Raw genomic sequence first — 22,192 nt, forward strand, 5'->3', positions numbered from 1 at the left:
TTATGTTTGAAATGCATGTTCCTTCTCATTTCTGGGGAGAGGCTGTTTTAACAGCTACTTATCTTATCAATAGGATGCCCTCTTGGGTACTTGACTATAAATCTCCTCTTGATCTTTTGAAGGGGTCTTCTTCTTGTATTATTCCTCCCAAAAATTTTGGGTGTGTTTGTTTTGTACGAAACCACTATGCCCATGGCAAACTTGATCCCCGCGGTCTCCACTGTATTTTCATTGGTTATTCTCCCACCCAAAAAGGGTATAAATGTTATCATCCTACATCTCGTCGTGTTTTTGTTTCCATGGATGTCGTTTTTCATGAGGCCATGGCTTTCTTTCCATCTTCGGCACCTCTTCAGGGGGAGTCCATTCCTACTCTAGAAGAAGTGCCGATTCCCATTCCTCCTCTACATGAACCTATTGATGACTATCATGTACCTTTAGATAATGATGTTCAAGGGGAGCAGCAGGTACAGCCAGTGAAAGATTTAACACAGCAGTATTATCGAAAGAAAAAAAGGGCAACAACAGCCCACCACTACAGCATTACCAGACCAAGAGTTGTCCTCTGACCCAGGATCGAATGACACCTCCTCTGGTAATATTTCTAATCCTTTAGATGCTGCTACTTCTCCTATTACTTCTGATCCATCACTTGATCTACCCATTGCTCTTAGAAAGGGAAAAAGGTCTTGTACGCAACATCCAATATCACAGGTTGTTTCGTATGAATCTTTATCCCCATCATTTCATGCTTATGTTTCCTCTTTATCCTCTGTTTCCATACCACAGACTTGGCAGGAGGCATTTGCAGATACTAGGTGGAAGGAGGCCATGATCGAAGAAATGCTAGCTCTAAAGAAGAGTGGTACATGGGATCTTGTCACACTTCCACCACAAAAGAAGACTGTTGGCTGCAAGTAGGTCTTTGTAATTAAACAAAAAGTTGATGGAACTGTTGATCGTTTTAAAGCAAGGCTGGTTGCTCGCGGATTTACTCAGACATATGGGATAGATTATTTGGAGACTTTTGCACCTGTTGCCAAAATGAACACTATCAGGGTAATTCTCTCTTGTGCTGTGAACTTAGGATGGAGTCTCCAGCAGCTTGATGTTAAAAATGCCTTCCTCCATGGTGAATTAGAGGAAGAGGTATATATGGATGTCCCTCCTGGGTTCTCATCTGCTGCAACTCATGGTAAGGTTTGTAAACTTAAGCGTGCGTTGTATGGTCTGAAACAATCACCACGTGCATGGTTTGGTCGTTTTCAGACAGCGATGTTGACATTTGGTTATAAACAAAGCAATGCAGATCACACTTTATTTATCAAGACATCAGGCAGCATTATTACTCTCCTCCTAGTATATGTCGATGATATAATTGTAACTGGAAATAACCCTGCTGAAATTTCCAAGTTGAAGAATTATTTGGCCAAGGAATTTGAGATTAAGGATCTAGGCATACTTCGCTATTTTCTAGGGATTGAAGTGGCCCATTCTTCTCAAGGGCTGTTCTTATCTCAACGCAAGTATACTCTAGATCTTCTTTCTGAAACTGGCATGTTAGGCTGTTCTCCTGTGGATACTCCCATTGAGGCAAATGCTCGTTTCCGAGACACTGATGGTGAACCAGTGGACAAAGGGAGATATCAGAGGCTAGTTGGGCGACTAATTTATTTATCTCACACTAGGCCTGATATTGCCTATGCTGTGAGTCTTATCAGTCAATTTATGCATGATTCCCGGTCTAATCATCTGGAAGCAGTATTCAGGATTTTGAGATACTTGAAGTCGGCTCCTGGTAAAGGAGTATTATTCTCTCGTAATGATCATCTACAAATTGAGGCCTACACTGACTTAGATTGGGCTGGTTCCCATGATCGAAAATCCACCACAGGTTGCTGTACATTTGTGGGTGGAAATTGTGTCACATGGCGCAGCAAGAAGCAAACAGTGGTGGCCCGTTCTAGTGCAGAGGCTGAATTTAGAGCTATGGCTCTTAGTATTTGTGAACTATTGTAGCTCAAGATTTTGTTACAAGATTTGAGTATTCCTATTACTCTGCCTATGCGACTCTACTGCGACAGTAAATCAGCAATAAGCATTGCCCATAATCCAGTGCAGTATGATAAGACGAAACATATTGAAATTGATCGTCATTTTATCAAGGAGAATCTGGATAATGAGACGGTTTGTGTTCCTTATGTGCAATCTGGGGAACAGTTGGCTGATGTGTTCACCAAAGGCTTAAGTGGAAAAGTTTTTCAACCTCTAATGTGCAAGTTGGGCATGACTGATATCTACGCACCAACTTGAGGGGGAGTGTTGGAATATGGGTATTTGGGTATTACGTGTGACATGGGTGGATCCATGATATAAGATCGACCCATGGGGTGTTATTTCTATTTTAGTTATTTTCCCTTTCCTAGTTCTATTCTAGCTCTATTTAACTATTTAGAATTAGAGTATATTTGGGCTGTGATACTGTTCAAGTGAACAGTGTCGTGAACAGTGTTTCCCTTTGTAATCTCTTTTATTATTATTATTATTATAAATAGAGAGCTTGACTGATCTCATTGATCAATCAAGCCATGCACTTATTTCTACAGTTATAAAGTAATTTTGTTTGGTGGGGGGAGACATTATTTAATGGTCACCAAAATGGGTCGTAAGGAAAAAAATTCGGGACTTGTACCCTAAGGTGCAAACCATCGTATATTTAACTTTCTTTTTATAATTTTTCAGTTTTAGTCAGTGCAGTGCAAGTGCTAATAAAGTGACTGAGGAAGAGTCAGAGGAGTCAAGCACATGACTTTGAGCCGTATGCTTACTTGGAATCACCTCCACAACTTGACTTCCCATGCTTGGGAGTGGAATCAATGCAGGGGACTCTCCTGGATCAAAAGTAGTGGACAATTTAAACTTATTAGAACCATAATCGGCAGGTTCAAGTCCTGACATATTTGTCCTGCAAAAAAAGTATCTTGCAAAGCCAGTTTTCCTGGGATACCATCACATGTATTATGATTGGCACACATTCAGCAAGATTAATTTCAAATTCTTTTCCTTGTCCAAAGTATTCCCTGAAAACATTTCCATGATCCATCATCATAAGTCATAACAGCCTCCTGGAACTCCTGGATCAGTTTTGTGAAGCAGATTCTTCTCAAAATCTCAATATTGATTCAAATTAAGTCTGCTTGCTCAGTTTTGTGAGTTGTGCTTCCCTTTAAAACCTTTCCACATTTCCTCCTGTTATCTTAAGAGGATGCTTTTCTCACAGGAGTTGCATTTCTCAGTGGCCGTTATTTTGTTAAAATGGAGTGCTCTTGCATCTAAATTTTCAGATTATGGTATTGTGAGATGGTGATCTCTAGTTATGACAATCCATCACAAAGGCTCTTGTTTCATCTTTACACTGTTTTTACTGTCATACCAAATTAATGGAATTTTGGAAGGGAAATTTCTCCACTTTGTCATTTCTTTCATGTGCTTCCAAGTTTGAATGTAATCTTTCAAATCGAGCATATGAAATTCGTTTGCATCATTTATCTCTTCTTTCCCAGGTTAGATGGGATGAGGATTCTACACTGAGGTAAGGATTGCCTTTGAAATCCTTTTGTTGAGTGTTGGTAGTGGTCAGATTTACGACGTGGCTTTTGCCTTTCACTAGACTGACACAGGCCTTAAGTTCTTCCATCAGGATTGTTCTTTGATGGGCCAAATCTAGTAGTGAATCATCTGACCACACTGGCTGTGTGGTTGATGGTTATCCCGTGATGATTCAGGATGGACAGCAAAAACAAAAAATCAGCAAAAAGTCAGAAGAACCTAGCTAACTGTTTTTCAGAAAACAGCAGAAACCAGTCAGGTTGATGATCTAGAAATCAAATGATGCCTTAAAACTGAACTTTGCTACATTAAAATGCACATTTAAGGATTCTAAATGTAAATTATCATTCTTGTCCATAAAGTATCTTTTAATCTTCACTTCTTGAAATAATATCTTTAAGGTGTTGAGCTTAGTTGCCCAGCACTGTTTGTATGCTTAACCACTTAAAATTGCACAATAAATGAAACTTTATTTACCACTTGGTTCAACACTATAAATCAATAATATTTTACTCAAAACAGATTAAGTATTAGCTTCAACATGATGTGTAGGAAACCAAATTCAGATTTAAATTGCAGCAACAGAAAAAATCTAACCAAATCATCCAAGAGGCGGAAAAAAGGTCATAATTAGTGAACTTCTATTCAGTTGGACGCAAACAAATCAGAAACATTAAACACAATGTTGAAGTAGAAAATTTTCCTTCTCAATATTCAATAGTTTTCTGTTAACGTTTAATAAAAAGTACAACCCCAAAGTAGTTCACACTCCCCCAGTCTTTATATTGCTTTACACTATGACTATAAGCAGGATTCCAAAAAACAAGTGAAAGGAGGAATTATTGAACTCGTACTACTAGACATGAAATAACAAATGTCTAAATTAGAAACAAAATAAAAGAGCCATAACACAGTGCAAATCCTGGTTTTGCCGGGTCCTCGGAGGGGTGGATTAGGGTCCTATCTTTCAAAAATTTTTGCATGAAGTGGTCACCCTCTGACTTGAACCCACGTCTTTATGCTGGCAGCCAAAGCTTTTACCATCGCACTGGCACTGGCCCCTACTAAAACTACTGCTTTGAAATGAAAATTCTCCTAAGCATCTTTCCCTCATATTTCTTTGCTTTTCACAGTTTTAGTCATTCCCTTGGCTTCTTGGATTGATGATGGTTTGGCTTCATAACTCCCCAATACATAAAAGACTGGTACCAAGAAGATCAGGCATAATTGGACTATAACTGAGGGATCTCCTGCATAGTACAACTTAAGAACCAGCAATTATCCATTGAAGTTGCTCCAAGTTACTTGGGAATCCTTTGAAGTTTTTAGATTCAGGAACTACTTGGATAAGCGAAGCTGTATCCTGTGATACAGTCTTCTCCTTTTTATAGTACCTTAATTTTTGGCTTTGAGTCCACTTCAATGAGGTTTGTGCTTTATCTTTTTCTTTTCTTGCATCCTTAATTATGCAGATAAACTAAAAGAAAAAATAGAAGGAATAAAAAATAAAAAGGAACAAAAAAAGATAGCACTCTAGTGGCTAGAAATAATTTTGGAAGAGCGTTTTACTCTCAAAACCATGGAAACTTTTTTTTATAACATGTTCTTCTGAAAATGTGGTCCCCAGCTTATGTCACAACCCCCTCCCCCAAAGAAAACCTTTAACATTTCCTTACATCTCATGGAGGCTTTAGCTTACTTTGCAATGAATCTTGAACCTACTTATTTGAAAGAGATTATTTGAATGTAACAAAAGTCATTTCCTATTAACAAGAAACTAAAGGATGTTCATCATATCCTGTTTAGTCTTTATCTTTTTCTGTATCTATTTTGCTGATGAAAGTCCTTTTGGTATCTTATTTTTATTAGGTAGCAAAGTCTTGCTTTGTCCCGGTTTTACTTGGTCATGCCATCGATGATGATTTTATTCTCCCTGAGCATTCTGATCGCATATATGAGGCTTATGTGGTAAGCACATTAAGAATTTCTGGTAAAAGTTTTGGAAAGATTTTCCAACTTACCATCTGAATTTGCATCACTCATTTGTTTACATATATTTATTAACTGCTAGTATCGTTCTATTCATTTACATTCTTATGAGAGAGATGAATCATTACACCTAATCAAAACCCGTTAGAGTTTATGTTGTTAGGGGTACTTTTGTCACTGGCTTATTATAAGTCATGTTAAGTTGTAATTTTATCTTTTGTTCTTTTTATCTTTTACCTCCCCAGGGAGGTATATGTAATTTCAAGAAGCTGTTAATGAACAAAGATAGGTGAGTGGAGTCTATTCTCACTCACCCACATTTTTCCCAACTCTCCTTCTTTGTCCTTCTCTTCTCCTTCTTCTTTCCCTAGCTGTTAATCCTTGTTCCTTTACTAGAATCGATCCATACCTAGTTTCTAACTGAACCATCACTACATGGGCTTCATTTGTTTTCATGTAAAAAATCATGTAAAAGGAAGATTTTACATATATATATTTTTTACTAAGGTTACCTGAAAATTTTCCTTTTTCCAGTGATATGCATTTAGAATCATTATTTCCTGTTAATTGTACTGTACTGGCTAGTGAATTCATAAGTATTTTAACTTGTGAGTAATTTTATAACTAGCTTTGTCGTAGTTTTAAGAGTTGAATTCCACTCATGTGAAACTCTTCTCAATCATTTTGTATGAGATAGATAAATGGTATGCAGTTGAGTTGTATTATGAGGTAAAAATGCAAACCTCTGGTACAATCACAAACAAGAAACTTCTTTGTCCAAAACAGACACATGCACACACACAAAAGCAAAGAGACTCATGTTGGAAACTTCAGAGAACACATGGTCCTTAAGAAGTGGGTTTGGCACCTTGGTGATCAACACTCCTCGAGTCCTATTTAGTATATCCCCAAGTTTATTGTTTGACCACAAAACTATGGTGTGCTGCTGTCTTGCTGATAAAAATGTCTATATCTATAACATATTAACCAAGGGGGAAATGTCAATTGTTGGATGATGCTTTTTCCTTGGAAATTCAGTAAAATGCTAACTTAGTCCCTTGTAGGACATGGTCAAAAACCACCACATGTAGGAGATCTCCTGGTTTGTTGGATGATTTTGAATATAATGATGGAGAGGTTGCAAAGGATGTAATGGTATTGTGCCATGCATCTTGTCTTTCAAATTTTGTATGAACTAACAGTAAATGTTAGGCTGGTTTTTTCTTTTCTTTCAATTGGTAGATGATAAAAGTACAATAATCGAAGGAAAAGGGAGATGCCTCCATTTCAACTTACAACCAGGAAAAAAAAAATTGCTTGCTACATCTTTCACCTCTGTTCATATATTTGTTGCAATGATATTGAATTTCAACTCATTTTACTCGACAGGGAGACAAAAATATCATTAAATTCGAGGGAGATCACAATTCCCCACGCCCTCAATTCTACTTTGATTCTATAGCTATCTTCTTTCATAATGTTTTGCAACCTCCGAAGGAAGCATTAGAGAGAAACTATTTTGGGGCCACGCATGATTACTTTAGCAAGGTAGACGAATACTCCACCATCTAGTTATGGGTTTTTATTCTATTGGAACTGCTAGATGTTGGGTACCAATTCCTAATTTTTTAGTTGAAAAATTCATGTACAGGGTAGTTGGACTGCAATGCATGAAATGGGATATACAGACCAGAGTTTTTCCAAAACTTCAGGCATGGCCCTTATATCACAAAAATGGTTTCTGTTGTACCCTCATTTAGAACCTTTTCTGTTCTCCAATTGATTGGCTACTAGATGCAGGATCAGCAGCAAACAGCACAGAAGAAGCCATTAAACAACTTCGTGCCATAAGACCCATGAGTCGGACAGAGGTCAGCAAGTAGTTTGGCTTGAGATTTGTCAGTACACTCAAATGCATGCACACAGACATATTGGGGATTCAGTTTTAAGTTAAATGATCCTCCAGCAGTTTAATATCACATGGATCCTATTGCTTATTATGAGTATTCAACAAAAAAATGAATTCACTCACCTTCACGTTGAAAAATATTACTTATATTGAAACGTTGGATAGATGGGGCTACCCGTCTAATTCTGTGACTTTGTTATTGTTGAAAACAGTTATTTGTAATTCCCTAAATAAACTTATGTTTGGGACTAACCAACCCAGGTCTAGAAATGGGTCAGGTTTAGCAGGTGTTTTTTCTTTACTCTCTTTTTGAAATCTTTTTAATGGATGGATGGGGGGAGAGAAAGAAAGGGAAAAGGGCTGTTGGTTCCAGTCACTTTGAGGGATGCCCAACTTGATGCTTTGCCCTTTCATCCTAGGATTAGCTAATCCAAAGTCTTGGAGGAAGCAGTTGGTGTATGGTGGCTTGGTGGTTATGTTTAGGCCTGCCACCCATTTGTATGGCTGCTCAAGGTCAAACAAGGTACATACATCATGGGATATGTAAGCACCTAGTCATGTAATTTATTTATGACTGATGCATCTGATTGAAGTTGTGAGTCTGGACATTGTTACAAAATATCCTTAGTAATAAATATTGTGTAGTTCTGTTTCCATATCTAATATTTATCGAACTTACCGTATACTTGTTTCTACTTGAAACTGCCAGGTCCCTTCTGATATTCCCTGCAAAGAACAATCTGAAGAGGTATTTGTTACTATGTTTTCTCAGTTTTTTCCAAGGATGCTTTTTCCTCCCACCACCACCCACTCTTTTGTTCTCAGTTTTGCACGGCAACTACCGAATCGCATGTATGACTGTGACACCTAAGCCAGTAATTTGGAAAACTGTTACAATATATAATAAAAATATGGTGGTGTTGGACATCATCGAAATGGTGAGCCAACAAATACATCAATCCATTTTTTAATCAGTGAAGCACCCCTATTAGATGGGCTGTTGCACAAAAACAATGATGATTGTATTGCTCCTAATTCTCCATTGATTCCTTTTTTCCTCCCTTACTGCATGGTTTAATTTTTATATTAAAATGGTTTCGATTTTTTTTTTTTTTTAATATGTAAAACCTTCTCGATTAGATCGGGAAATTGTACAGATTTTATGAAACCATGTGGTATAGTGCAAATCTGTAGTGAACCCTATTTCCGATAGGAGCAGCTGAAAATTGATCCATTTTTTTTTTCCATTATTTTTGTATCCGTGATAATGTGAATAGAAGGCCCCGCTCCAAGTTGTTCAGGAATATTGGCGTTGAGTTTCTTGACCCTTTGCCTTTGGATAGTCAGTGACTCAGTTCTATATCTTGATGGGGGCAGGGAAGGGGATATTAAAGAAGTGTATAGATGATTTGGGTTTGATGTGTCATGGGTGAGCTGCCTGATCATCTGTAGTTAAAACTACCATTAAGACCTAATCATTTCTTATGGCAGAAGGAAGGAACTAAAAAGGAGCCTGCCTCATCATCTTCTGGACTAATTAACTTCGAATTCTCCAGTGGTGATCTCTATGGTCCACATGTCCCAACCACGATTGATGATAATGATGACGAGTATGTGGAGTACCCACTTGACAATATAGCAGATTTCCCATGCAACACTGAAGAGGAAGAAAGGGTGAGTTCCTTGCAATTTTTGAGTTTTCCGGTCCTATGTTTTAGTTATTAAACTTGTTTTTTTGGATAGGTAGGGCCCCAATGAGAGTTGAACTCGTGACCTCTTGATTGTGAGGTGTTGATCTTTGCAAAAATACCAACTGAGCTAACCCCTTGGGGTGTTTTAGTTATTAAACTTTTAATATCTCCAACTCATTCTCCAAAGAGTGAAAAAGGTTCACGGACCAGACTAGGAGTTCTCCTTGCTTCCAAATCAACATGGTGGGATTATGCTTCCTAAGTCCTGACCATTGGAAAATTATCACCTGCGGTTCTCTGCCCAGTACAGTTTCCTTGTGCATCTAATAAGAAGCGGGTGGACCCCACCCGGTCAGTGTGTTTGGGCAGGGGGTAAGATGGTCATTTCTGCCCCCTATGAGAGGAATTGCAGGAACTGTACCGGGCAGGGAACCGCAGGGGATAAAGATCCCCTGACCATTCAATCTATGGCCACATCCCATTTTTTTTCTTAATTGCAAGATAGTCTACCTAGAAGGCAAGGATGCACAGGTTGCATGGGGATTCACTGAACAGATAACTGCTTATGTTTATCACTTCTCCTGAATCTATTCAGGGGCTGCCCCTCAGAGATGCCTCAGACTACTAAAACAAGTGGTGTTGCTTCCGCCCTTCCTGATAGATAGTACAGTTCTATTGACACTGTATCTTACTCACGGTTGCATTTTCTATTTTAATAATTGAAAGGGAGAATGTTCTCTGTGCCGCAGCGCAGCCTGCGCCCAGGCACATGGGCAGCCTGTGCAGGGGGGCAGGATGGTCATTGCGCCCACCCCCATGTGCCTGGGCGCAGGCTGCGCTGCGGCACAGAGAACAGCGCCCCTAATAGAAAATAAATTTTTAGCAACTATGGATGGACTTCTTCCTCTTTGACTCTGCTGAATGTTCAAAAATGATGCAGATGCTTATGGCAGCAGTTATAGAGTCTTTAAAAGACATGGAGATCAGGCACCCTCACGAGGAGGAACAATCATCCAATGTCGGCACCGGTTCACCTGAATCTTCACAGGACAACCCTGAAACTTCTTCCACTACAGAGCCCTCTAGGCTCTCAACGACGGATGACAGTTCCATTTCTGCAACAAACAGCCAGGATTTGGTACATGAAAACCCTTCACTTGATGCAAGTGATCCCACAGTTGGAAGCATGGGAACTTCTGCTAATAGTGAAATGTCATTGAGCAAGCAGAAGTCGCCCACAAGTGAGAGCCCAGCAAAAGATGTGGATATGTCAGGTGGTACACGAGCCACCTTGACGGTGGAGAGAAACCCTACCAGCAATATTATAGATGGATTGACACAGAAATGGGGTTTGAACTTCTTTAGGAACAATTGATGAATTGAAAAAATGGTGCAGATGTGTCATAAAAAAAATGATGTATTCATTGAAAGGAAAAATTGTGAAGATGTGATTAGCTGTTGATATTAGGGTATAGTGAAGAAAATTAAGATGTGAGGTGTGCAATCTGTGTATGTGGGAATCATATTTATTTATTTATTCTATTGATGATTCAAATTGTCTATTCCATCAATCCACATTCCATTGTTGTAAACTTGTGGGTTCTCTAAATAGTTTATTGCAGTGATCAGACATTGTGACCTTTGGAGTGATGAATCCTTTATAAACATCTATCTGTAGAGACCACCAAACAAAAAAAAAAGGACAGTTTTCCTCCACCCGATCCCATTCACCGGGGGGGCGGGAGAGGACAAGAATGGGTATCAGGAGGGTATTTTGGAACATACAAAAACCTTAGGGGGGGGGGGGTTGTGAACCTAGGATGGTGGGTGAACCAAACAGGAAATTGGATTGAACCAGGGTTGTTGTGAAACCAGGGAAAACCTATGCATAGGGAACCATAACAATGAGAATGAGATGAGTTACTAAATTTGATATATGTATAGTACATTTATGGCATGTTTCTATTAGCTAGTTTTTAATTAATGCTTTATTTTGCCACGTAAAACACTCTCTTTGAGTGAAACTTGACATAAAGAAAGGAACTTAGGTATTACCCATGGTTTTAACGAGTGGAATTGGGAGCTGGATCGGTTTTGACCAATTTCGATCGGATCCGGGAATTGGTTAGGAATTGATCAGAATCGGAAGAAAGATTCCCTAACCATATATTTTGGAAGGGGATTGTTCGAGCCAGATCGGCTAAAATTGGGATCGGCCTCAATCAGATTCCGATTCTGATTCTTGAATTCATGGGTCTATAAAAGGGCATACTCAGTGCACAAGGCTCGCACCAATGCGGGGTTTGGAAAGGGTCATAATGTACGCAGCCCCTTATTTCTGTTTTGCGGAGAAGTTAGTTCCCAACTCAATCAATGAGCACTAGGTTGCAATGGAGCTACTTTACCATTGCGTTGAGGTCTGCCTTCTAATCCATACCTATCCACAAAATTTTGGTTTCATGCAACCTACTCTGTGACAATTAATGAGTGTATGTAGAGAGGATCATGAATGAGCTTGGGGCTAAAATGTTACATTTGAGTCACCACTCTGTCATTTTGAAAATATCCGGCGCAACCAAATACACAGAATAGGTAAATTTGTATGATTTGAGTAGAATGGGAAACCTCTTACCAAATTGTAAAGTTAAATGTACTGTGACTACGCTGTGCATGTAATCCGAGTTTCGTTTTGTCAGTCTATGATCCCTTTACTTGCATATCAGGATTATAGGTTAGTCCTTTCCCAATACTCAATTGGACAGTTAAGGGGAAAAAATCCAAAATCCTCTGTGGTGCCCTAATCTAGCAGTGCGTTGTAGTGCAAGCCTGAGAGCTCCATGCATGGAAGTTATGACATCCAACGGTGCTGAGTTCGAGAAAAAAGAAAAAAAAATTGCAATGCATTGCATTGAGCTCGCACCGTTGGATGAAGCTTCTTCCACGTGTCAAGCTCTCAGGCCCGCATTGCAGTGCACCGCAATGTGCCTACATTGCAGAGGATTTTAATCCCAGTTTGATCATTTGTTTCGACAATCTGTGAGAGCAAAATATATATTTTCTAGCATAGCCTTCGCCAACAGAAAACATCTAAGCCCCGTTTGTTTGACGGGGACTTAGGTAGGGTGTTTAACTTTCAAAAGCTTAGGGAACAACATTCAATGCTTTGTTTGTTGACGTGACACTTAAAAATCCTACCCCATGCTATCCAAAGCTTACAAAAAACATTGGACTTTGATTATTATTCATATTAAAAGTAAAATCCTACCCCTTTTCCTCAACCCACTATATTGTGGGACTCAGTGCCACAATATTCCCACCCCATCCGCTCCGTCAAACAAACGGCCCCCTAATGAATGCCTCTCGAAAGGAATCATTCAAGGGGTAGAGAGTTCATTTCCAGGGAGAGGAGGAGAGAGATAGACATAAGGGAGCGCTAGCATAGATTATGCACAAGGAACATTTTTTCCTTTTTTTTAAGCTGTTTGTCCCCTTAGAGTTGGGAGAGTGCACGATAGTGTCTAGAATATCTGTACACATGCATAAACATACATAGGATGTGTGCTAATACAAAAAGGAGTATTAAATTGAATTATACTTTGAAATTTAATTTGTGGCTAATCCACTTTGAAATTTAATTTGTGACTAATCCACTAATTTAATCTAGACCATATCCTCCCTACCCAATAGTCAAAACTAACATATAATGTCTCCACGTGACAAAATAGATATTTTTGACAATTAGAAAAAGGAGAGAGATTTGTTGGGTTGGGTTTCCCTCCATGTGGAGGATGGCTCAAAGGTTTTTTGGTGAAGCCCCTTAGGGGTAAAGCCCATATGAAGGGCATTTTTGTCGGTGATTTGTTTAATGAGGTTTTACGTCATTTTTTGTTTCATTGAGGCAGAATAGAGGGATTCAGCTCCTGTCCAGCCGTGGCGGGAGCTGCATGGTGCAGCACCCCCCTAAGATGCTGACAGGTGGCATAAAGTGAATCCAACGGTGTTAAATGATAAGAATTCATTTAATCCATTCTTCCTTCCATTTACCCTCTCTGTTGACGACCCAACCCGAAAAATTTTCAAAACTCATCCTCTCTTAAAACAAAACCCTCACACTCGTCCTTCTCTTTTCCTGACCTCCTTTGCGATCTGCCCTAAATTTCAAAACACTCATCCTCACCTAACCATTTCGGTTCTTGGCGCAGGGGATCCGGCGATGGCGAGAGGCAGCAAAGACAAGAGCAGGTACACTCGTCCTTCTCTTCCCCTAACCTCCTTTGCGATATGGGTTCTGAACCCAAAATTTCAAAACCCTCACCCTTTCGGTTCTTGGCGCAAGAATCCGGCGACGGCGAGAAGCGATGAAGACAGGAGCAGGTACACTGGTCCTTCTCTTCTCCTCACCTCCTTTGCGATATGGGTTCTGAACCCTAAATTTCAAAACCCTCACCTCACCCTTTCCGTTCTTGGCGCAGGGATCCGACGACAGCGAGAGGCGGCAAAGATAGGAGCAGGTACACTAGTCCTTCTCTCCCATTTTTCATTCTCTCTCTTTCTCTCTGTGTCTCTCATTTTCGTCCTTAAAGGGTTTCTTGTCTATGCTTTTATTTTATTTTTATTTTTTCTATACTTTGAAATACAGAGTGTTTAATGCATGATGGTATGTCTTATATATGAGCTTGCATTGCAACCCATATTCTGTATTATGCAACAGCTAACAAACTTATAGTTACAGAATCTATGTAATTGAGAAACGTGAGTTCAATGTTGAACATTGAAAATTCATTGTTGAACGTTGAGTTTTGAGTGGAGTGTTTCATGTTTCATATTCTTTTGGCTAATTTATTTTTTCTCCTTCTTCATAGTTTGTACTGTTTTTTTTTCCTGAGATTTTCATCCTTAAAGGGTTTCTTGTTTATGCTTTTATTTTTTTTTTTTTCATTTTTCTGTACTTTGAAATGCTTCCTCTTCTTATTTCCCAAATCTGAAAATCAGTCCATCCCCTATGGAGACCAAACTGAGATCAAGGGGACCCTTTCAGATGGGCTACCACTGCCTAGAAATATCAAACCAGATTGATGGTCTGATCTCTAATAATTTCATAATTGAAATTGTCCAGAAAAACAGAGTAGCACCAGCCCCATTTGGAGAACTTTGAATACACAATATTAGAGGCTTGGATCAGCCTCAAACAGGTATAGAAGATGCTTACCTTGATATGTGTGGGAGGGGAGGAAGTACTATAAGCTTCATTTGTCCCCCTTCCGTTTCTTTCTTTAAATAGTAGCTTTGCTATTATCCCTCCCAGATGTAATGATCAAAAAGCATGATCAATTGAATATTAACTTAATTTTTTATAAATTAGATGGGTGGAGGTAGTGATCTGGATCCTATGGTTGTATGCGAGGTTTGTATAGTTCGTTGCTTCATAGCAACTGCAAGTACACCTAAGAACAATGGACGGGAATATTACAAGTGCTTTGTCCATGGATTTGTCATGTGGGTCGAACATCTGGTCATGTGTACATGTGGTAAAGGACAATGCAAGATAAGGTACTCAAAGAAGCGACCGTTTTGGTGCTGCCCAACATCGACGGGGGTAAGACCCTGAATCCAATAGTCAATATTGTAACTATTAGTCTATGAATATATTTTGGATTAAGACTGTTTAGTTTGCATACAGAATGACAAAATTTTCTGAAGAGTCAAAAGGGAGAAAAAAAACCCAAAAAGACCAAGCTCATAGGCCCAGACACACCCTGAACCCAAAAAATGGCCCATTTGGGCCTAAAAGGTGACATAAGGGGAATCACACTATCTACGGCGCCGTGGACAGTGTCCCACGGCCCTGTGGAGGTCCCCCACGGCGATGGTGTATGGAACCAAGTCGCCACAAAGCGCTACAACGTCAGCAAGCTGACGTCATCCACGACGTCGTGGAAAAGTCCCCCACGGTGGTTGTCCTCCATGGCGCCGTGGAGGACTTATCCAGCCCTATAAATAGGAGGGTCCACCTCCCCTCATTTCATGGAATCCAGGCCTAGGGAGACCCTCTTAGTCTGATTTTTGCCCTCTTTCAAGCCTTTGTGAGTGAGTTTTGAGTAGTATTCCGAGTTGTGGGTAGATCCATCGATTACCCGCTTGAGTGAAGAGCGCTCGCGCTCCTAGTCAAGATGTTATTCCGTCCGCATACGGATAACAAAAGCCTCCTTTTATAACCGTTATCATGTCTGTATACAGATAACGACAATCCCTTATACAGTCGTTGTTCTGCCCGAAGTCTGAGTAACGAAACCCATCTCATATAGTCCTTACTCTGTCCGACAAGAGAGAGGCAAGCCGATCGTCCGTCTCCACCTGAGCCGTGGGACATCACATATTTCATATTTGGTACATTCTCATTTATTTCTTGTATTTTTTGACTGGTATCTGTCTCTTTCCTTCTTATTATTCTTGGCATAATGTAGACAATTAAAGTAACTCGTTTTAGTGTACATAGTAAATGATTTTTCTTTCTTTGTCATGATTAGTGCATCATAACTTAGCCTTGCATGTTAGTATAGGATATATTATTTAGAGTGAATATTTGAAAACAAGCATCTAGTAGAAAGATCGATTTATCCGAGCGAGGTGGGTGCCTAACTAAACAGTTTTAATCCAAAATATATTCATAGGCTAATCGTTACAATATTGACTATTGGATTCATGGTCTTACCCCCATCGATGTTGGGCAGCACCACAACAGTCGCTTCTTTGAGCACCTTTCCTTGCATTGTCCTTTATCACATGTGCACATGACCAGATGTTCCACCCACATGACAAATCCATGGACGGAGCACTTGTAATATTTCCGTCCATTGTTCTTGAGTGTACTTGCCGTTGCTATGAAGCAACAAATTGTTCAAACCTCGCATACAACCATAGGATCCAGATCACTACCTCCACCCATCTAATTTATCAAAAATTAAGTTAATGTTCAAATTGATCATGCTTTTTGATCATTACATCTAGGAGGGATAATAGCAAAGCTACTATTTAAAGAAAGGAACGGAAGGGGGACAAATGAAGCTTATAGTACTTCCTCCCCTCCCACATATATCAAGGTAAGCATCTTCTATACCTGTTTGAGGCTGATCCAAGCCTCTAATATTGTGTAATCAAAATTCTCCAAATGGGGCTGGTGCTACTCTGTTTTTCTGGACAATTTCAATTATGAAATTATTAGAGATCAGACCATCAATCTAGTCTGATATTTCTGGGCAATGTTAGCCCATCTAAAGGGTCCCCTCAATCTCAGTTTGGTCTCCAAAGGGGATGGACTGATTTCCAGATTTGGGAAATAGGAAGAGGAAGCATTTCAAAGTACAGAAAAAATAAATAAATAAATAAAAGCATAGACAAGAAACCATTTAAGGACAAAATTCTGAGGAAAAAAAATAGTACAAACTATGAAGAGGGAGAAAAAATAAATTAACCAAAAGAATATGAAACATGAAACACTCCACTCAAAACTCAACGTTCAACAATGAATTTTCAATATTCAACATTGAACTCACGTTTCTCAATTATATAGATTCTGTAACTATAAGATTGTTGGTTGTTGCATAATACAGAATATGGGTTGCAATGCACGCTCATATATAAGACATACTATCGTGCATTAAACATTCTACATTTCAAAGTATAGAAAAATGAAAAAAAAAATAAAAGCGTAGACAAGAAACCCATTAAGGACGAAAATGAGAGACATAGAGAGAAAGAGAGAGAACGAAAATGGGAGAGAAGGACCAGTGTACCTGCTCCTATCTTCCTCGCCTCTCGCCATCGTCGGATCCCTGCGCCAAGAACCGAAAGGGTGAGGTGAGGGTGAGGGTTTTGAAATTTAGGGTTCAGAACCCATATCGCAAAGGAGGTGAGGAGAAGAGAAGGACCAGTGTACCTACTCCTGTCTTCGCCGTTTCTCGCCGTCACTGGATTCCTGCACCAAGAACCGAAAGGGTGAGGTGAGTGTGAGGGTTTTGAAATTTTGGGTTCAGAACCCATATCGCAAAGGAGGTTAGGGGAAGAGAAGGATGAGCGTACATGCTCTTGCCTTTGGTGCCTCTTGCCATTACCGGATCCCCAGCGCCAAGAACCGAAATGGTAAGGTGAGGATGAGGGTTTTGAAATTTAGGGCAGATCGCAAAGGAGGTTAGGGAAAGAGAAAGACGAGTGTGAGGGTTTTGTTTTAAGAGAGGATGAGTTTTGAAATTTTTTGGCTCAGGTCGTCAACAGAGAAGGTAAATGGAAGGAAGAATGGATTAAATGAGTTCTTATCATTTAACACCGTTGGATTCACTTTATGCCTCATGTCAGCATCTTAGGGGGGTGTTGCACCATACAGCTCCCGCCACGGTTGGACAGGAGCCGAATCCAGAATAGAGTGGCTGGTCATGTGAGAAAAGAAGAGAAGAAGAAAGGGGGAGGTGAACAATTTTTTGGGTTTTAGAGGCTCTGTGCAGTCAACTTCAATAGCTCGATCGGATCGTCAAACGTGGCCTTTTGAGCTGATTTTTGGACAGCAGATTCGTATGACATAGTTCTACATTCTGTACGGTGTTATTGTTGATTAGAGCTCTCTAATTTAGTCCAATAACTACGTTCTTGTTACCCCTGTTTTGGTGAGATCTCTTCCTTTTTCTTTCATTCCTCTTTTGGAGTTCATCTTGTTGATGATAGATGCCAGTGATATATTGTTGTTGATATTTGGAATGGTTGTATGCCTCTAATCTTTATTAGAAAAGACTCTTGTGTATTCCCTTTATTTGGAGATGGTGAAATTTTGGTGGACTATGGTCCCGTGATTTTTACTCCTCTCATTGTGGTGATTTTTTACGTTAAAAATTGATGGTGTTCATATGTGTGCTTGTGATGCATTGAGTTGCTGATTTAGGAGCTTGGTTATTATCTTCATTGTGTTCTACATATATTGCTCTATTTGTTTGCTTCCTATTAGGTTCACTCAAGAAGGAAAAAACTGCTTGTGTTTGTTGACCGGGTACACATCGGCTTCTTTATTTTTCCCATTAAAGTGGTATCAGAGCTTGGTTGCTATTTGGAGTATTTATCTTGGGTTGAACAATGGAAACGAATACAAGTAAAATGGTTACTTTGAATGGTTCAAACTATCCTATTTGGAAAGGAAAAATGGAGAATCTTCTTTATGTGAAAGATTATTATCTACCTGTGTTTGCTAGTGAAAAACATAAAAATAAGACTGCTCAAGAGTGGAATATATTTCATCGGCAAGTATGTGGGTATATTAGACAGTAGAAGGATGATAATGTGTTGAATCATATTAGTGGAGAGGCACATACACGCACTCTATGGACTAAGCTTGAGCAATTGTATGCTCGAAAGACAGGGAACAATAAATTATTTTTTATCCAACTGTCCTCGATGTGTATCAAGTTTGATGAAGAAATACAGGGGTTATGGCCTCTTGGCACCTTACCGGACTCATGGGAGACGTTTAGAACATCATTGTCAAACTCAGCTCTAGATGGTACAATATCGATGGATTTGGCTAAGAGTAGTTTCTTGAATGAAGAGATGAGAAGAAAGTCACAGATTTCCTCTTCACAGTCAGATGTTTTGCTCATCGAGAATAGGGGGAGAAATAAAAGTTGGGGTCCTAAGAATAGAGATAAAAGTAAAGGTAAGTCTAACAGGTTTGCAAATGTTGAGTGTTATCACCGTGGCCTAAAGGGACATACCAAGAAATTTGGTGGGAAGTTAAAAAGAGAAAATAAAAAGGAAAAGAGTAAAGAAAAGAAGAAAGATGATGAAGGCAATGATGATCGAGTTGCCGCCACTTTCGAAGTTTTCTCATTGTCTACGATGGTGATGTTGTTAACCTTGCTTGTCATGAGACAAGTTGGGTAATTGATAGTGCTGCTTCCATTTATGCTACATCTGGAAATGATTACTTTACATCTTACACGCCTGGTGACTTTGGGGCTGTAAGGATGGGCAATGATGTTTGGCTAAAGTTGTTGGTATTGGAGATGTTTGTTTGAAAACTAATATTGGCACAAGATTAGTTCTTAAGAATGTGAAGCATGTTCTTGACATTCGTTTGAATTTAATTTCTACGGGTAGACTTGATGATGAGGGTTTTTGCAATACTTTCAGTGATGGCCAATGAAAGCTCACCAAGGGAGTCATGGTTATGGCAAGAGGCAAAAAGTATTCAGCATTGTACTTGTTGCAAGCAAAGCTTTCCAAGGGCATTATAAATGCAATTGAAAATGAAAGTAGAACTGAGTTGTGGCACAAGAAACTTGGTCACATGAGTGAGAAGGGAATGATGTTGTTGTTTAAGAAGAAACTCCTATCTGGAATGAAAGATGCACATTTAAAAAAATATGCTCATTGCTTGGTAGGAAAACATAACAGAGTCTCCTTCAAAAGCTCACCTTCTTCAAGGAAATCAGATGTACTTGATTTGGTGCACTCTGATGTATATGGTCCTATGAAGACAAAGACACTTGGTGGTTCTCTTTATTATGTGACCTTCATTGATGATCACTCTAGGAAAATATGGATTTACACCTTGAAGACAAAGGACCAGGTACTAGATGTATTCAAGCAATTTCAAGCTCTAGTTGAGAGACAAACTAGAAAGAAATTGAAATGCATCCGCACTGATAATGGGGGAGAGTACATAGGACCATTTGATGATTATTGCAGAGAACAGGGTATTCGACATCAAAAGACCCCTCCAAAGACTCATCAATTGAATGGTCTAGCTGAGAGAATGAATAGGACATTGGTGGAGAGAGTGAGATGTTTACTCTCACAGGCAGGGCTGCTAAGATCTTTTTGGGTGAGGCATTGAGTACAGTTATACATTTGTTGAATTTGTCACCATGTGTTCCATTACAATTTGATATGCCAAATAGAGTTTGGACAGGTAAGGATGTTTCTTATGATCATCTGCGTGTCTTTGGATGCAAAGCATTTGTGCACATTCACAAAGATGAGAGGTCTAAACTTGATGATAAGACACGATAATGTGTGTTTGTGGGGTATGGTCAAGATGAGTTTGGCTATAAGTTCTATGACCCGATTGGGAAAAAAATTATTAGAAGCCGGGATGTTGTATTTATGGAAGATCAGACCATACAAGATATTGATAAGGTTGAGAAGGTAGTGCCTCAACATAGTGATGATTTGATTGACTTGGATCCAGTTCCTCTAACATCGGTGTTAGAACATGTTGAAGAGGAAATTCATAATGATCAGCAAGGTACAGGTGATGATGAGGTTCCCACACAGGTTGAGACAAATGATGATTCTCATGAGCAGTTGTCAGTGCCAGAAATTCCACCACCTGTTCCTATCAGAAGGTCTACCAGAGATAGACAACCTTCCACACGTTATTCTACTGATGAATATGTATTACTAACTGATGGGGAAGAACCAAAGTGTTTTGAAGAAGCAATGGAAGATGACCACAAGAATGAGTGGGTTGAAGCCATGCAAGATGAGATGAGATGAAATCATTACATGAGAATCACACCTTTGAGTTGGTGAAGTTGCCTAAGGGCAAAAAAGTTTTGAAGAATAGGTGGGTGTACAAAGTGAAGTAAGAAGAACACTCCTCACGTCAACGATACAAAGCTAGATTGGTTGTCAAGGGATTCCATTAAAGGAAAAACATTGATTTTGATGAGATATTCTCTCCAGTTGTTAAGATGTCATCTATCCGTGTGGTTTTTGGTCTAGCAACTAACCTTGAATTAGAGGTTGAGCAGATTGATGTGAAGATTGCTTTCCTTCATGGTGATTTGGAGGGAGAGATTTACATGGAGCAACCAGAAGGTTCAAGGTCAAAGGAAAAAGAGGATTATGTGTGCAGATTGAAGAAAAGTCTTTATGGTTTGAAACAGGCACCAAGATAATAGTATAAGAAGTTTGAGTCAAGTATGGGGGAGCAAGGCTACAAGAAAACTACTTTTGACCATTGTGTTTTTGTTCAAAAATTCTCTGATGATGATTTTATTATTCTTTTATTATATATAGATGACATGTTGATTGTTGGCAGGAATACTTCAAGAATTGACAGTTTGAAGAAACAATTGAGTAAGTCTTTTGCCATGAAAGACTTGGGGCCAGTAAAATAGATTCTTGGCATAAGAATCAATCGGGATAGAAATGCTAAGAAGTTGTGGTTATCACAAGAGAAGGACATTAAAAAGGTGGTTCTAAGATTCAAGATGGAAAAAGCTAAAGTGGTTAGTTCTCCTCTTGCTACTCACTTTAGATTGAGCACTAAGCAGTTTCCTTCTACTATTGAAGAAAAGAAAGATATGGAAAGATTTCCATATGCCTCTGCAGTGGGAAGCTTGATGTATGCCATGGTTTGCACAAGGCCAGATATAGCTCATGCAGTTGGCACAGTTAGCCATTTTCTCTCAAATCCCGGAAGAGAGCATTGGAATGTAGTCAAGTGGATTATGAGATATCTTTGTGGCACTTCAAATTTGAGACTTTGTTTTGGAAGTGAGAAACCTTTGTTGGTTGGTTACACAGATGCAGATATGGCTGGGGATGTTGATTCTCGTAAGTCTACTTCAGGCTACTTAGTCACTTTCTCAAGTGGTGCTGTAGTTTGGCAATCAAGATTACAGAAATGTGTTGCTCTCTCTACCACCGAAGCAGAGTTTATTGCAGCAACAGAAGCTTGTAAAGAGTTGCTATAGATGAAGAAGTTTGTGCAGAAGATTGGCTTCAAGCAAGAGCGATATGTGTTGTTCTGTGATAGTCAAACTGCTATTCACCTTGGTAAGAATTCTACTTTTCACTCTAGATCAACACATATTGATGTGAGATATCATTGGATAAGAGATGCATTGAATTCCAAGTTGCTAGAGATTGAAAAAATCCATACTGATTACAATGGCTCGGATATGTTGACGAAAGCTTTACCAAGAGAGAAGCTTGAGGTTTGTCG

The 22,192-nt window shown here is 39.3% G+C and overlaps 1 protein-coding gene across 4 annotated transcripts in view; it reads left to right on the forward strand.

Annotated features, from left to right (window-relative positions):
* Positions 1-10,769, forward strand: part of LOC122667524 — an 85,471-nt gene extending 74,702 nt beyond the window's left edge. Inside the window, exons 8-14 of one of the 4 annotated variants that reach the window (XM_043863822.1) lie at positions 5,479-5,577; positions 6,988-7,146; positions 7,250-7,310; positions 7,393-7,469; positions 8,217-8,255; positions 8,996-9,181; positions 10,139-10,769. In XM_043863822.1, coding sequence (XP_043719757.1) covers positions 5,479-5,577; positions 6,988-7,146; positions 7,250-7,310; positions 7,393-7,469; positions 8,217-8,255; positions 8,996-9,181; positions 10,139-10,573 — 1,056 coding nt within the window. In that variant the 3' untranslated portion in view covers positions 10,574-10,769. The remainder of the gene's footprint in view (positions 1-5,478; positions 5,578-6,987; positions 7,147-7,249; positions 7,311-7,392; positions 7,470-8,216; positions 8,256-8,995; positions 9,182-10,138) is intronic. The other 3 variants (XM_043863823.1, XM_043863824.1, XM_043863825.1) reach the window with 3 other exon arrangements.
* Positions 10,770-22,192: the final 11,423 nt, after the last annotated feature.

The sequence above is a fragment of the Telopea speciosissima genome, chromosome 7, assembly GCF_018873765.1.
Source record: "Telopea speciosissima isolate NSW1024214 ecotype Mountain lineage chromosome 7, Tspe_v1, whole genome shotgun sequence".
Lineage (NCBI taxonomy): Eukaryota > Viridiplantae > Streptophyta > Magnoliopsida > Proteales > Proteaceae > Telopea > Telopea speciosissima.